Below are 16196 nucleotides of genomic sequence, written 5' to 3'. Positions count from 1 at the left end.
TTATATTTATTTTAAATAGATATAAATATAAATCGAATATTAAAAGTATGGATATAAATATGAATATTAAATTTTAAGGCCACAAAATCGAAGATATTAATAAATAGATGATGATTTAAGTTAATAACATATTAATATGATTATTTCGCTTACAAATTTTTAAGTGCTAAATAAAATTAAATAAAGTACAAATAGAATCAAATATTCTAATACGAATTGAGTAATTATCAATCCATATTTATATTTTTTGTTAATATAAATATAAATATTAGCCTATTGCTAAAATTTTTAGGTAGGTATATGAGAATAGTTGCCGGGTATATAGAGAGACTCAGATTGTATCTTTCGCAAGAAAAAAAAAGAATCATCATCCTTTGCACAAATCCACTTCGTATAAAAAGAAACATGCAATAGCCACTTCGAAAGCTACACAGATAGATGAATAAAGTAGTTCGAAGTGCTTTGAGATCTGTGCAAGATATGATTTAATAGTTGACATCGTAAAAAAAAATCATTCTTTTGTGTGAAAAATACAACCTGAACCATAATGGAGACCACATCGAAGAATCTTAAAATGTGCCACTTACTGTGATCTACTTTCAGCAGGTCTAGGTCCAGTTGTAGTTCGGCTTCAGTAGTCCTGGTGCCAGTTCAGAGAAGTGTGCAAAGATGCTTTGATCTTTGCAATAACAGGGACAAGAAGATTTGGTATCAGAAAGCTGTGAAATGGCACATGTTGGATTTTGAATCCACAATTCAATTAAACCTATCAACCTAGCAAAGATGATCCATTTGTCACCTTTGAGTTTAGTTTCCATCCACAATCTAGTGGCTATGAATACAGAGTGATGCCATCCTATCAAAGAAATGAGCAGATACATTCCCTTCGATCAACAGATAAAGTCTGATAGCAACATTGAGATTGCAAAAACTATTAGAGTGAAAAAAATGATTTCCAATCTAAGCTACCCAGTATCAAGGCAATTACAAAGGGTTAGGGACCGAATTCCCCGAGAAGATTGTCCTATATGCAGGCCAAAGTTTGTTATTAGATAATCAGAACAATAGAACGGACAAAATAGGTAGGAATCTGGTCATCCCAGATAACAAATAGGTAAGACCAAAATCAAGGCATCTGTTTTCTTGGATCCGACAACCAGCTTCCATCATAGTTGCCATGGATTCTGACAAAATTCGATTACCCTTCATCATTCATTTTGTTTTGTTGTTTTCAGGTTTTTGCAGTGTGTCCATCCATTTCGGTTGGAGCTGGTGATTCTTTCTACAGCTTGGCTGATAGAAGGCAGCAGTGTGACTACACAAAGCCTGTCACATAAATCTAGAAGTTAGAAAAGACCAGCAGGATAAATACAATCAGCTGCGGCAGGAGAGCATCTCAAAGAGAACATAGAACAAGTGTGGAATTAAAACAAATACTAGGTATAACTATGAGATGACAAGAGTTCAGTTGGGAAGGCAACAACAAAATAAGAGATACCTGATCTCTAAAATCAAATGCTAATGCACAAAATCCCTCCTTTTCCTCTTAAAAGATAATAATGCACAAACTCAGACAAATGGCAATTGCATTGGCTCCTCAGCCACTACCTAAGATCCACTATAAATTGTGGCAGTGGAGGCACTCCCGAAAGGCACCCAAATAAGCAAATAAATCCTATTAGTCTTTTGGAGCAGGAGAAAGCAAAACTGCCATGGGCTTGCCACATGCACTCGTCCTACCATACCCGGCACAAGGCCATGTCATCCCCCTACTGGAGCTCTCTTACTGCTTGATCGATGATGATTTCAAGATCACATTTGTCAATACTGAATATAACCATAAGTGTGTTCTTGCCAACCTGTCCAAGAAGGAAAGTGAAATGAAGGGAATAAATTTGGTTGCAGTACCAGATGGATTGGATCCTGAAGAAGACCGCAAAGATCTTGGGAGGCTTAATGATGCTTGTCAAAAGACCATGCCTACATGTTTGGAGGAATTGATACGAAGGACTAACGAGTCAGGAGATGACAAGATCACATGTATGATAATCGACGTTAGCATGGCATGGGCTCTTGAGATTGCTAAGAAGATGGGACTTCGGGCAGCTGCATTCTGGCCAGCATCGGCCGGGATATTGGCACCAACGTTGAGCATTCCCAAGTTAATTGAGGATGGTGTCATTGATCCAGAGGGTAAGACCAAAACCTATGCACCTTCTGATCGTGAATTAATTGTGACAAACATATCAAAAGTTATGATTACATATACAAACCGCATGTTTCTGTTAGATGATAAAAACACAAGCAGTTAAAATGAATTTTTCTCCTCCCTTTCTCAGACTCACTACTTACTTTCAACCAAATCACCAACCCAGGAAATCATAACTCTGAACTTTTATAAATTTCTGATTGGAGTTCATAAATGATCCTATATGAGGCCTTAATACTCTGATGATGGACAATGCATTATTTTTTCAATGATTTATAACCAAAGAATTCACACAAACTATAGCATGCAAGCTAGAAGCATGAAAGAATCAATTTTTAGGAAAACTTTCTCCCTCTATGAACTAAATAGCTTTCTAATCACTCCGATCAGTAAGATCATTCATATTTTACACTTCATGCAGGAATACCAAAGCAACAGATGTTCCAACTGGACCCAGACATGCCACCCATGAACTCAAATCATTTAGTGTGGACTTGCTTTAGTGACCCCGAATTACGACAAAAGCTTTTCAACTACATAGAGAACACTATTCGAGCAATCGAGATTGCTGAACACATAATTTGCAACTCATTTAAGGAGATTGAGCTTCCAGCATTCACCTATGCCCCAAATATAATTCCTGTGGGACCATTACTGACAGGTGAGCGGTTTGGAAAGCCTATTGGTCACTTCTGGCCTGAGGATGCAACTTGCATGGCTTGGCTCGACGTGCAGCCAGCCAACTCAGTCATCTATGTGGCCTTTGGGAGCTTAACCATCATTAACCAAATCCAATTCCAAGAACTTGCTCTTGGGCTTGAGCTCTCAGGAAGAACATTTTTGTGGGTAGTGAGGCCAGACCTAACCAGTGAGACAAGTGATGCCTATCCAGAAGGCTTTAGAGACCGAGTTATGACAAAGGGAAGGATGGTGGGTTGGGCACCTCAACAGAAGGTTTTGGCTCACCCTTCTATCGCTTGTTTCATATCCCATTGTGGCTGGAATTCAACACTGGAAGGGATAAGGAATGGAGTGCCTTTCTTGTGTTGGCCTTACTTCGCTGACCAATTCCTCAACCAGAGCTACATTTGCGATGTTTGGAGGATTGGTTTGCAGATGACAGCTAATAAGAGTGGGATCATAACAAAGGAACATATCAAGTCAAGAGTGGAAGAATTGCTTGGTGATGAGACAATGAGGGCAAGAGCAATAGAGATGAAGGAAATGGCAAATAGATCTGTCATCAAAGGAGGGTCTTCATTTGAGAATCTTAAAAGTTTTGCTGATGCCATGAAACAATGAAGAACTTGATGAAAAAGTGAGAATGAAAGACTCGTGCTGTCAAGATGTGCCAGTAAGGGTTTTTCTCACGAAAAAGAAAGTGCTATGCCTGATCAAGTTTGACTACATAACCTGTATGAGATTTGTTTTAACTGGAAAATGTGCTTTTTAGCACTGGCTAGTGCACATGAAATGTTCCTTGGGCCTACATAATGTTGGCTTGGCAACTCAGTATTCAATCACCTCATTGCTCACTTATTCTTGCAAGTTACACTCATCCCCTATATGCTGGCACCAATAGTATAACTCATTAAACATCTCATTTTCAACATGAAAAGTTGAAGAATAATTCCTTATATTTGTCTAATGCACAGAAAGATCATAAGAAACTATTTTATTTGATTTTTGGTTCACCTTTCTTCTTGGGGTACCTCATCTATCTTAAGAAGCTAGATAAAATCATATTACACCTTGCAGACAGGGAAATAAACAAACATAATTATCTACAACAGAAAGAAATCAATCAGAAGGACAGATAGAGTTATTTAAAATATGGGAATAAAAACATACAGAATTCCTATATAAAATATTCAAGATTAAGATATGTGAAACTGAATTCTCATAGAGAATGAAATCCACTATGCAGGGAGCTGTAATCACCAATGATCACATGGCGAGATCAAATTTTGGTACTTCCATATGATTAAGATACTTTGCAAACATGCTCCGCCATATTAAAGAACAGAAAAGTATAAGAAGAAAGTTACAAGAGAATTTCAGTCCAAGGGTTTGTTATAAAAGCACTATAAGATGAATACTCCAAGATACCATGACAGTGCTATCATAGGCACAAAATGAAAACATCCATGAGAATGTTGGCTTGACTTGATGATTGAAGTTGAGGAGTTCCTTAGCAATGAGCACGAACGTAGGCTTTCTATCGTTATCACAAAATGTTCCCAGATTAAAAAAGGTCAAGAGTAATCATTTGTTTCTTCACCTAATATCTGCAACGTTAACCAAATCAAGAACATGGACTAGTACTGAAATTTCTGGCAAGATCATACATTAAACAAAATAAAACAGGATCCATCTGCTGCTGTCAGTATTCCACCCAGCTTAATAAAGTCCCAAATGTGAGGACTCCCACATGAACCAATCACTGCAAATTTACATTTCAGGGTTGCATCAAATTGTTATCGTTTAACATACAGATGCATTGCAAGTAACAGATAACATAGAGTTCAGAGTGTGCTCAGATTTTTAGGTCTCAGAAAGCTTTCACCAGTCTCGTGATGGAATGGAGTATGAATTCCATGACTCAATCAAACTCATCTTCCTGAAAATGATAATATACTTCTCCCTGTAGACTGTCATTGCCTTTGGCAAAATGATGGCTATCAATACAAAGTGAGACTATGAATGCAAAGTGATGCTATCCGGTTAATGAAGAAAAAAGATCAAAAAAAAATCCCTTGGTTGACAGATATATTTCGAGGAAGCAAGGGGACTGCCAAAAAAACAAAAAAAGTGTAGATAATGATTTCCAATCTAAGATATTCAGATCGAGTTTACTACGAAAGGTTCCAAGCCTGAATTCCCAAGGAGGAAGACCATCCACTCCGCTGGCCAAAATTTGTTGATATATATAGCCAGGACCATACAATGGAGAAATGGATGTAGGAACTTAGTGTGTCGCAGATTACAAGTAGCAAGACCAAAAACAAATGCTTATCTGCAACCAGATTCCACAGAAGTTGCCATGGTTCCCACAAAATTCAAGTATTCTTTGGTAATTTAATTTGTACATTGTTCCAGCTTTTGCAATAAGTCCAATTAAAGAAAAACATGACTATCTGATATTTGTCAAAACCGGTCCTTACCCAAACATTGGCCAATTGACAGCAGTAATGTGGTGACCTTGAACCTATCAAATAATTTCAGAAGTTACTAAAGGTCCTGAGGATACATACAAGTTGTGGCATGAAACCATCTCATTAGAAAACATAGTACAAGTGTGAAATAAAATTGAATACCAGGAGTAACTATGACATGACTAGGGACAAGAGAAGCTCTTTTCTACGAGTAACAACAAAATAATGTATCTGAGCTCTCAGACTCAAAGCTAATGCACAACTTCGGACCATGCTAGCCTAAGATCCACAACAAATTGTGGCAATAGAGGCAGCAAAGGCACACATCTCAACACAATTGTTTGCCACATGCACTAATCCTACCATACGCAGCACAAGACCATGACATACCCATCCTAGAGCTCTCCTACTGTTTGGTGGATTATGGTTTCAAGATTACATTTGTCAAGACTGAGTTCAACCATAACCTTGTTTGTGCTGCCTTGCCCCAGAAGGAAACTGATATGAACCAAATATTGACAGAGGATCAACAAATCAGAAGAAGACAAGCTCACGTGTATGATTGTTGACCAAGGCATGGCATGGGCTCTCGAGGTTTCCCAGAAGATAGGGCTTAGGTCAGCCGCATTCTGGGCAGCATCTGCTGAATGGTATCGTTGATGCAAATGCTAAGACCAGAAATAATACATATTCTGATCATGAAATATATTGTGATAAGTTGTGATTTTCATGTTTATTGGGAACGAAATGGAAATATCTAGTTGAGGTAGGATTTGCAAATTTCATGATCTTCTATTCTCCTTTTGTAACTCCCTCTCCTTATTTGCAACCAAATTACCATAACAGGACTTCTAACGTTCTGCAGATTTCCAACTTAAGCTCATGAAATTTTAAATTAAAGAAAAAAGTGCCTACAAAGTGGGAGAGAGATTATCCAAATGCAGGCTTAGTGTTCTGATGTTGGATAAAATCATTATTTTTTCACTGGTTCATGACTGGAGAATGCAAAGATACTGGATGTCCAATCCTGAAATCTATCATAGAAGCATGAAGCAAACAACTATTAAGAATCTCAGTCCATCTAATGTTTCAGCTATGAATCAGATAGTTGTCTAATGGTTCAGATAAATAAGGTTAATCGTGTTTCACATGTCATGCAGGAATGCCAAAAGAACAAATCTTCCAGTTGGGCCCAGGCATGCCACCCATGAACACAGCTCACTTAATGTGGACCTGCTTAAGCAACCTTGAACATCGACAACTGGTTTTCCAATACAAAGCCAATAATAACCAATTAACCAAGATTTTTGAGTTCATCATTTGCAGCTCGTTTAAGGAAATCGAGTTACCATTGTTTACCAATGCCCAGATGTACACCCCATAGGATCGTTACTGTCAGTAGTTTGGAAAGCCTATTGGGCATTTCTGGCCAGAGGATGGAACTTGCATGACTTGGTTCGATGAGCAGCCTGCCAACTCAATCATCTATGTGGCCTTTTGGCGCTTGACATATTTAAACAAAGCCCATTTCAAGAGCTTGCACTTGGGCTTGAGCTCTCTGGACAAACATTTTTTGCATCGTGAGGCTGGACCTAACTAATGAGACAAGTGATGCCTATCCAGAAGGCTTCAGAGACCACATTACGCAGAGGGGACAAGTGGTGGGTTGGGCACCTCAACAGAAGGTTTAGACTCGCACTTCTATTTCTTGCTTTATATCACATTGTGGTTGGCACTCAACAATGGAGTGACAAGTGGAGTACCTTTCACATGTTGGCCTTACTTTCCAGTACCTCTGCAGAGCTATATATGCGATGTTTGGAGGATTGTTTTGCAGTTCGTCCCAATGAAAGTGGGATCATAACAAGAGAAAATATCAATGCAAAGTTGGAGGAACTGCTTGGAGATGAGGTGATGAGGGCAAGGGAAAGGCTCACTCTTCTATTTCTTGCTTTATATCACCTTGTGGTTGGAACTCAACAATGGAGGGAGTGAGGAGTGGAGCACCTTTCCCCTGTTGGCTCTACTTTCAAGACAAGTTCCTCAACAGAGCTATATATGTGATGTTTGGAGGATCAGTTTGCAGATGATGAGTCAGATGATGCCTAATGAATGTGGGATCATAACAAGGGAAAATATCAAGTTGGGTGGAGGAACAGCTTGGAGATGAGGTAATGAGGGCAAAGGCATTAGAGCTAAGGGAAATTGCAAATTGATGAGTCAGCAAATGGGTGTCTTCCTTTGAAAATCATATAGTCTTTATTTTCACACATACATTACGTACATTACATATATACATATATGTGTGTGTGTATTCTATATGAGACCTCTTATAGTTTTCAGCATCAATACTTGAACAGCAATTTTGTCATAATCTACTGGTGCAATGCATATAACAATCAAGAGAATCTATTTCTAGAAAGAGATCATAAGAACCTGCTTTTGTTGCTTTATCATTCAGCTTTTCGTAAGGTATCTCATGTATCTTAATAAACATGAGAAAATAATATACCATTACACACTGGGTGCTAGCTTTTCCATCAATTGCAATCCTGCATCATGGATGGTATAGTTGACCAAACATAGTGTCTATAATGTTCACTTAGGATGATGCAAGGTGAATTAAAATCCTCATAATTCCCTATTTTGAATAACACTAAACACCACCTCACCAAAATTAAAAAAAAAAATGCTTCTCACCCATTTAATCATGCAGAGACATTGTGATCTGCTAGGTGGAGTTCTTATATTTTGATAATCTTCTTTTACACTAAGTCCTTATTTGGATGCTGATTATGTAATGGTTAGGAGCGAGGTTCGTCGAATCGATGTCGAAGAGCGTACCAGCCAGGGACCAGTTCGGCTCAGCAAAAGTCCATACCGTGCCATTCCGAGACGTACCAAAATAGGGAGAGTTGGAAGCGAGGGGAAGTGGAAGAAAAGGAGAGAGGAAGAGAGAGGGGGAGAGAGCGTGGGAGGAAGGAAGGGGGAGGGCCAAGAGAAGCCCTAACCCTAACCCTCGGAGTGAGAGAGAGAGGAAGGAAGGAAGGGGGAGGGCAAAAGGAAACCCTAACCCTAACCCTCGGGGGGTTTGCAAGCGACAGGAGAGGGACGCTCTCTCGAAACATCACGACAAGAGGGGGGACTCGTCATTCAAACTATTGTCGAGTTTAATAAATGAACCAGAGGCACGAGCCAATGTGGTTTTTAAGCGAACCACAGGGTGGAAAGGGGGTTTTATAATCGAATTGACATAACCCAACTGAACCATTCTAACTTGACGTCGGTTCGGTACGGGCTGAACCACCTAATTCAGGTCTATTTGGCAAACAATGGTTAGGGGTGAGTTAACACTTACCTAGCAAAAATAAGATACCAAAATGACATGTTAAACTTAATTGGTCAACACTCCAAAAGGCAGCCTAACTTGGTTGGCTTTATTTCATGGAAGAGGGTGAAATAAAGTTAACCAAGTTAACCACCGAAGCTTTCTCTTTTCTCTCTAGCCCTCGGAATGTTAACAAAGCATTGAATAATTCTAACGCACCGTTATTTGATTAGGGAGGGGATACCAATGTTTTAATTTATGTACCCACGGGTTTAACTATTCGGCATCCAAATACAGCCTAAATTGGACCATCGCTAGAGAATCCAAATTCAAGTTGCTCCCAATAGAAATTATTAACTACCGGATACACATGAATTAAACTGTTACTATTGTCTAAGTAATATAATTGGACTTGCCAGCTTATTATACATGTGATATAGACTAAAGAAACCAGCTCTGTCTTCCCCACTTTCTTGTTGTATATTACTCATTTAGTTTTCCTTTTTTAAAAAAAAATGGATCCTTCCCTTCCTTATTTCTTGATTTTTATGATATCTTTGCTAAAGATTCTTCACATCAAACTTTTGTGTGGATTATTTTATGTATAAAAGTGTTGAATCTGCACTTGTTTCTTGATCCGTTTTGTAAACTTGCACAGATGGTTCATCTCTTCTGCTACAAGACTTACCAAAGCAAATCAAACTACAATGAGCATGTAAATGCTCCATCTCATCTAATTATTGTTTCTCTTGTTATCCGTCTCTTTACTCTTTTTTATGATCTAAAGTTTTGGCTAAAGGGAGTAGAAGAAACTCGTTAAATTTTAGTCCCCAAAGTTATGGCTTGTTATCCAAGTCATGTGCTTGTTTTGCAATTTGCTTATAGTAATTCATGCCATTGCTCAAAATATGCAAGGCTAAAACAACAAATTCTAACGCCGCACAGGGACATGGTCAAAGAATCCATCTAAGTCTCAATTTTAAAACAAGTGCAGGGATCAGCAAATCCTTGATCTGATTTATGCTCAAAACTTAAGTTTGGCTAGAAATTTAGAGTTTATACTTCAAATTTGAGTTAAATTATGTAGACCTTTTGTTAATATGGACAAAGTACATTCTAATTCAAATCCTAGCATCTTATTGTTTTGGTTCCTAAACAACAAAAAGAAGGAAAATTGGGAGAACCTGTAGAAAGGAAAGGACAGAGCAATATGTAAATTTGGCAGATAAAATGATAGGGAATAATAAAATGTAAAGCCATCCTTACATACATATAGCATTATATCTGATTTCTTAGTCAAAATAAATGATATCTTGTTTCTTAGAGATATAAAGCCACCTTAAGATAACAGGACTTCCCAACACAACTTTTCCAGAAAAAACAAATATGGACATTTACAAGGAAAAGCTAGTGAATTAATAAAAGATGACACTAGTTTTGCTCTAACAAGACTTAAGCAAGAAATCATCTCCACTTGGACGGTGGAAAAGCATGAATTTTTCATATGCCAATATATTTTGCATCAACATCAGAACATGAAATAGCAGAAATCTTATACAACATAGCATAACAGAATAACCAATCTAGATGGCAGCATAGCAGTAATAAAGGAGCTCAACTGAAATGATATATGTCATGTACCTTATTATTAAGGTGTATGAGGAGTAAACATAATTAAGTCAGTACTACGCAAGCTCTGAGAGAATCACCAAGAATGTCCACATCCAGATTACGACCTGTAACAATGTGAAATGCAACCAAAGAGGTTAGTGAGAAGTATACGCAAACTTTAGTTTAACACAAATTTTATAGCAGAGCCAGTGTTGAGCTTTTCCTATGAAAACTATTCTGTTTGTTTTTTTCTCCTTTTGTTGCCATTTGCGAGCAGGTACAATCTCGTATATTTCTCTCACAGCCTGTCAGAAAGAACAAAATGTTAAAATTTTTCAAAAAATAGACTAAAACTAACAACTCTTGGTGCATGCTTATATAAAACCTTCATATAATATTTACTCAATGCTAATAATGAGTTCATAGGGAATGTGACATAACTAAATGAAAATTTCTCAGCAAATATTATGGAATTCCTGTCAGAAGAAAACCTGTAAGGTATGAAGTTGATCAGAGCCATGGACATTTAACACCCCTTTACAGCGGTACAAATCCATATTAGATTTTTTCTCCCACAGAAGATCCTCAACCCATAAGCGAAGCTGTAGATGAAAGCTAAGGTCAAAGAGATGCACATAAACCGACACTTAAATGACAAAATCAATATTCATGGTCCCAGAAAAATTTATGAATAAGAGGCATTGCTTTCACATAGATAGAGGCTAATCTACCATCCAGTATCTATTGGACAAAACGAAATTGCTGTTGGCACCACATAAGCTCAGGATTCTGTAGATAATTATTAAATCAATAAGATGACATGTATGCTTTTCTAAGTTCATCAAGATAATCATACAAGAGAATGCTCTAGGAGTATGCATCAAATTCACAAAAATAGATTTTGAACAATTGGATTTTCACAATAATCAAGCATTCTGGTAAAATTTTATCCCAAGTGGTATTATACCAGCCAAGGTGAAACTAAAAAATTGTTGAATGTGTCATGCCGGCTTAAAAATGCATAGGGGAGAAATTTTGTGGCATTAATAATCCACACCTCAGAATCCCCTTTCTTTCCTTATAAATGAGATGTATAACTTGGTTATCCATAGAGTTTAACTTACATAAATTTATTTTGGCAATTAAGAAAGTCATTCATCATTCCATTGAGTTCATCACCATTAAGTTGGGCTAAGACCAAACTCAAGAAATGCATCTGGATTCCAAAGTAATCCAAGCAGTACAGACTACTAACATGAAAAGCAAATTTTATATCAAATCAGAAGCTTGATTGCCACATGTATGTCAGAACAAACAAAATAAGCTCATCCACTGCCAGTCAGACTGTATGTAAAAGAAACAAAAATACCTAGATGTTTGACCTTTCATGGGAGGGACTTTACTCAGATGAGTCCATAAAAGTGGAACAGCGTATATGACATATTAGGTGACAATTTAAGTCCAAAGAAAAGTCACACTTGGGCTTGAGAATTGCTATATACAAGGTGCATAACCCCTAGGACAGATAAATTATTAAAAGAAATAAACAGGTGAAATTGCTAAAACTAAGCATATATACCTTAGTCAAATCAACTGGCTGCCGTTCATTTATGCAAAAAGTGCGCACACTATAGTCATGACGGCTCGTAGAAGGTATGGATTTATGCTCTTCCAGCAGTTCTTCTAAATGAGCAAGATTCTAACAGTAACGAACAAAATGATAAAAATCAATTTGAATTTTATTTGTCACTGAATGCAACTAAGATAGATAGAATCTGTTTTACTAACCTGAGCACCATAGGCCTGGCGATTTAATATTTTGCATAGGTCAACCTGGCAACGCAAAGATCGAATGACAGTAGCAAGGGAATTAATGTTATGAATCTCCTTTTCCAGGTCCTCTAAAGCATCTGAGGTGCCAGGTTCACTGTCCTCATGAGGGATCAAGTCAATTTTGTTTAGAATTACAACATCCTGCAATGAATGACAGAACAATTGTTAAAGGTCTTAGTTAATATCATCTGATATGATTTCTTCCAGACAGGAAGCATTGTAGCTACCAGAAAAAAGATGGAGCACCAGGTATATATATCTCATAGGAATTTTGAAATCCTCAAAATGAAAAAATAGGAAACACAAAGAAAATGATGCAGAGAACTATTTATACTTATAGGAAGAGGATTAGACGTAGATACCGCAAAAGCAATTTGAAGAAAAGCTTCAGGAAATGAAGCATAATCACGATATTCATCAAGCTGCAGCTTTAGGTTCTTGGCATCCGCAACCTAATGGTGGAGATAAGAGCACATGAAAAGTTAGGAAATAAAGAGGAAAATAAATTAAAAAGGCAACACTATGAAAAAAACCTATGCCCTACATGCATCACTACAAATCATATCTGTTTCTAAGATTATGATGAATAACCATTACTCTATAATATTAAATATTTAAATGATGTTGCAAGCTTGTAAATCAATATTATGGACTAGTTGGCATCGCCAATAGCAGTGTTCCTCATGCATGATTGCTAGGTTTATTCTAGAGGAAGAAGCATTTGACAGATGATATGTGTGTATGTACTCTCTACTCTCATCTTTCTCTTTCTTAGTAACTTATTAATAATTAGAGTGAACGGAGGGGTATAATTACTAAAAGAAGAGTTGATTTGTAAGAGGTAAGTGAGAAACATGACCTCGTGCATAAACTCCAGCCTGGCAGATCATTTGCATCGTATATGGTAGAGATGTTTAGGCAAATTACAGATAACAGCAACCATCAGAAAGCTAGTAGGCAAGGCAATATTTTTAAACAAAGATTAAAGAAGCATTGGCAGTAATGCATACAAAAATGCATGGACTGCAGTTATGAGAACAAAAATCATGTCATTCAAAATTTCCAAAGACCATAAAGATAATTAAAGTTAAACTGACATAAAGAAACTCACAGTAATAATAGAGTCAAGTCTCACTGCCGACTCCAGCTGATCATCCAGCCAAAGAACAGAGGCAAGGGGAGCAGGATCGGCCAGCCCGGTGGTCTCTAGCAGTATATTATCAAGTCTTCAGCACAACAAAATCATTGCAATCCATCAGAATCATCAATCTCATTTATGAATTTCTTGACAATATATGAAATCTAATTACAGATCAAAATGATGGGAGGCAGGAGAACAAGTAACCTAAATATGTCTATTGTTTACTTCAGAGCACAAGTTACTTAAGAGATACTGTCAAGAAAGTTTAACATGCAGAACTATTATAGTCAAATATAAGGTCAATAAGCATACTATAAGCAGATTATAATAACATTAGACAATACAAAAGTTGGGAAGTACCTAAGTAATGCAAATCTATCATACATCAAGAAATCCCTTAACATGTCCAAAAAGCAAGCAGCTAGTTTTGTACAATTGGACTTTGTAATTGGATTTCTTGCTTTTGTTCGATTCAAGGCACCTTTTGATATAAAAGTGTAGATCCATTATAATAATTAGGACTGCATAAAATCCTAACCTCTCTTTTCGCTGTACAAGCTGCTCCAGTGCTTGAACAAGGCTGTGTTTGACGGTGCAACAAACACATCCATTTGCCAACTCCACCCACTCCTCGACAAGCGCACCACCATCCCCCTCATTGATCATCGCCCTCTCAACTCCAATCTCCTCCCCAAACTCATTCAGTATCACTGCAATCCTCTTCCCATGTTGGGCGTTCAAGATGTAGTTAACTAACTGAAATTTCAGCATTCAGACAACTGTTATATTCTGATTGATAATAGAACCTGGTACTATTATAGAAAGAAGTAGATATTCATTTCCTTGTTATAATTCATGAGGGGAAAATAAAGTTTAACATAATTTTTATAAAGAACTGCATTTAGTTTCCCTATCATGACTAATACAATGAGAGCATACCAAGTTTTTGATAACCAAAAATATAAACATGGCATTTCAAAACAGCTCATTTCTTTATCAACCATATTCAAATTAAGATTACCATTTTCAAATTAGTCTAGCATTATTCTGTTAGGAACTACATGTTCAATTATCTTTGCGAATGAATATAAAATAAATAATCTTTTCTCTATGAAGAGTAAAAGCATAGAAAACAACAAACTCATTATTAATACCCATAATTTGCAGTTTCTCATTACAAAATATTGCTACAAAAAATTGACAAGATTAAATAGCGAATCCAAATTTTATTTGTAATAAAATGACTTAATTATATAAATTGCCAAGATTATACCAAAAAAGCCCATCCGAACTACTGTGAAAGTTCGATTTTCCATAAACCCTAAATTCTATAAACCATACGCTAAGTAGAAAACGAGACCGGATGAAAGTTTTCCATCTGACCGGAGTCGTATGGGACTTCGACACCGACGGGGACTCACCGTAGATTTGCCGGCGCCGAGATAACCGGTGATGACGGTGACTCCGACCGGAGATTGTCCTGCGGTTCCCTCGAGAATCTCGGATTGTGAGAAAGATTCCGACACGCCATCTTCGTTTACTTCTTCGATTCGGACTGCGAGTGGAGGGTTCTCGTCGTCTCCTTCCATGGCCGCCGGCCAAAGGGCAAAGAGCGGGGGTAGGAGAGCCTAGAGCTCCGAAACTGGTAAAAGGACGAGGGGCTCCCGATTTGTCGTGGAGACGGCAACCGTATTGCAGTGTTCGGATTACTACAATTTACTCTTTATGGAGTTTCAAGTTGGGCCCACTGAAGCTTTGAATTTCCTTGATCCAATTGGCCCATTTCTGGACCTTCCATGAATCCTTTCTTTCTTTTTTTTCTTTTTTTTATTCTTCTACATTCTTCTTTTTTTTTGACAAAAGGGATTGATTCTCCAAGCAACTGCACATATGAGTTGCTATGTGCATTCAAGACATTAGAAATCCTCTGTTATTTAATACATAGTTTGCAACCCAGCATCCTGCAGCAGTGATATATTTTCAGTAATAATGTTCTCTTGACGCGCATGCATGGATAAAGATGTGGTATAATCCCCATCTTCTTTTCTTCTTCTTTTTCTTTATTTTTTTGCTACAACCAATGACTCATATACTTTTAGTATGAATACATTTAAAGAAGTCAAAAGATAACAAGTTTTGGAGTACTCTAGGCAGCTCTCTCTTACCAACCCAGAGAGCTTCTCTAGAGTGGTCAGCCATATACGAGTAGCTTTCAAAGAAACCAACAATCTTATATTTGGGTTGAGATCTTTCAAAGTGATGGGCTCACTCACTCTTCTATATTGAGACAAATCGAATCGTTGAGTGGTGCTCAGACGCTAGCACAGGCTATCATGTGCTAAGATATGTTTTTAAAGCAAGAAGTTTAAGATTTTGAAGCTACAACATTGAGATCTAAAAGGCTACTTCACTTTGTTATTGGTAAATTTCAATGATTAAATGATAAATGGGCAATCTAAGAATTGTGAGATATGTGATGTCATCGGCCATCGAGGACATCTTGAGATCCTTTCTCGCAATAATATTTGTAAGGATCCATGCGGACGTGTGTTTAGTCTCAAATCGGTTATTCATCGGAAAGATCTTGAGTATTTATTCAGGACTAAGAAAACATAAAAAGTATGTTCTGGCTAGTCATTTTAGATAAAATTCTGATTTATTCCAAATGGTATTAGAGCGGATCTGACCTATGTGGATTAGGAGACAATGCAGCACAAGCTCATTGAGATTGACCACGAGTTAATTATGGTATTTGTGATTAGATTTGAAAGGATTTCGATTCTTAGCCTAATGAAAACATCGGGGGCTAAACTGGGGGAGTATGTGAGAATTCGTGCAGACATATATTTAGTCTCATATCGGTTATTTGTCGAAAAGATCTTGGATCTTATACAGGACTAAAAAAATCTAAAAAATGCC

The 16196-nt window shown here is 37.3% G+C and overlaps 2 protein-coding genes across 7 annotated transcripts; one reads left to right on the top strand and one right to left on the bottom strand.

Annotated features, from left to right (window-relative positions):
* Positions 1-859: 859 nt before the first annotated feature.
* Positions 860-14970, bottom strand: LOC103709242 (COBW domain-containing protein 1). 6 transcript variants are annotated; one of them, XM_008794493.4, is made up of 10 exons: positions 14699-14970; positions 13816-14033; positions 13248-13362; positions 12499-12588; positions 12092-12277; positions 11883-12002; positions 10795-10905; positions 10527-10608; positions 10334-10428; positions 860-1326 (listed from the first exon to the last, which is right to left on the bottom strand). In XM_008794493.4, exons 1-9 carry the CDS (start codon positions 14864-14866, stop codon positions 10367-10369), a joined length of 1152 nt encoding a protein of 383 aa, XP_008792715.1. In that variant the 5' UTR covers positions 14867-14970; the 3' UTR covers positions 860-1326; positions 10334-10366. The 6 variants fall into 6 exon arrangements, 5 of the variants coding, with proteins under 5 accessions (XP_008792715.1, XP_008792716.1, XP_008792717.1 ...); XM_008794494.4 differs by lacking the exon at positions 860-1326 and adding an exon at positions 4482-4497; XM_008794495.4 differs by lacking the exon at positions 860-1326 and adding an exon at positions 4515-4652.
* LOC103709244 (UDP-glycosyltransferase 83A1-like) lies at positions 1335-4348 on the top strand. Its single transcript, XM_008794499.4, has 2 exons — positions 1335-2193; positions 2631-4348. Exons 1-2 carry the CDS (start codon positions 1713-1715, stop codon positions 3509-3511), a joined length of 1362 nt encoding a protein of 453 aa, XP_008792721.1. The 5' UTR covers positions 1335-1712; the 3' UTR covers positions 3512-4348.
* Positions 14971-16196: the final 1226 nt, after the last annotated feature.

This window comes from Phoenix dactylifera, chromosome 6 (assembly GCF_009389715.1).
Source record: "Phoenix dactylifera cultivar Barhee BC4 chromosome 6, palm_55x_up_171113_PBpolish2nd_filt_p, whole genome shotgun sequence".
NCBI classification, from domain to species: domain Eukaryota; kingdom Viridiplantae; phylum Streptophyta; class Magnoliopsida; order Arecales; family Arecaceae; genus Phoenix; species Phoenix dactylifera.
This window is presented reverse-complemented; position numbering and strand designations above follow the sequence as displayed.

What these genes read in the sequence shown, in the direction of transcription:
- LOC103709244 (XM_008794499.4), top strand. Translation starts at nt 1,713, where the DNA reads ATGGGCTTGCCACATGCACTCGTCCTACCATACCCGGCACAAGGCCAT. An exon ending in TGGTGTCATTGATCCAGAGG is followed by an intron (nt 2,194 to 2,630) that starts GTAAGACCAAAA and finishes CACTTCATGCAG; the next exon opens with GAATACCAAAGCAACAGATG.
- LOC103709242 (XM_008794493.4), bottom strand. Translation starts at nt 14,866, where the DNA reads ATGGAAGGAGACGACGAGAACCCTCCACTCGCAGTCCGAATCGAAGAA. An exon ending in GACTTGACTCTATTATTACT is followed by an intron (nt 12,589 to 13,247) that starts GTGAGTTTCTTT and finishes CTCCACCATTAG; the next exon opens with GTTGCGGATGCCAAGAACCT. An exon ending in ATCAACTTCATACCTTACAG is followed by an intron (nt 10,609 to 10,794) that starts GTTTTCTTCTGA and finishes TCTTTCTGACAG; the next exon opens with GCTGTGAGAGAAATATACGA.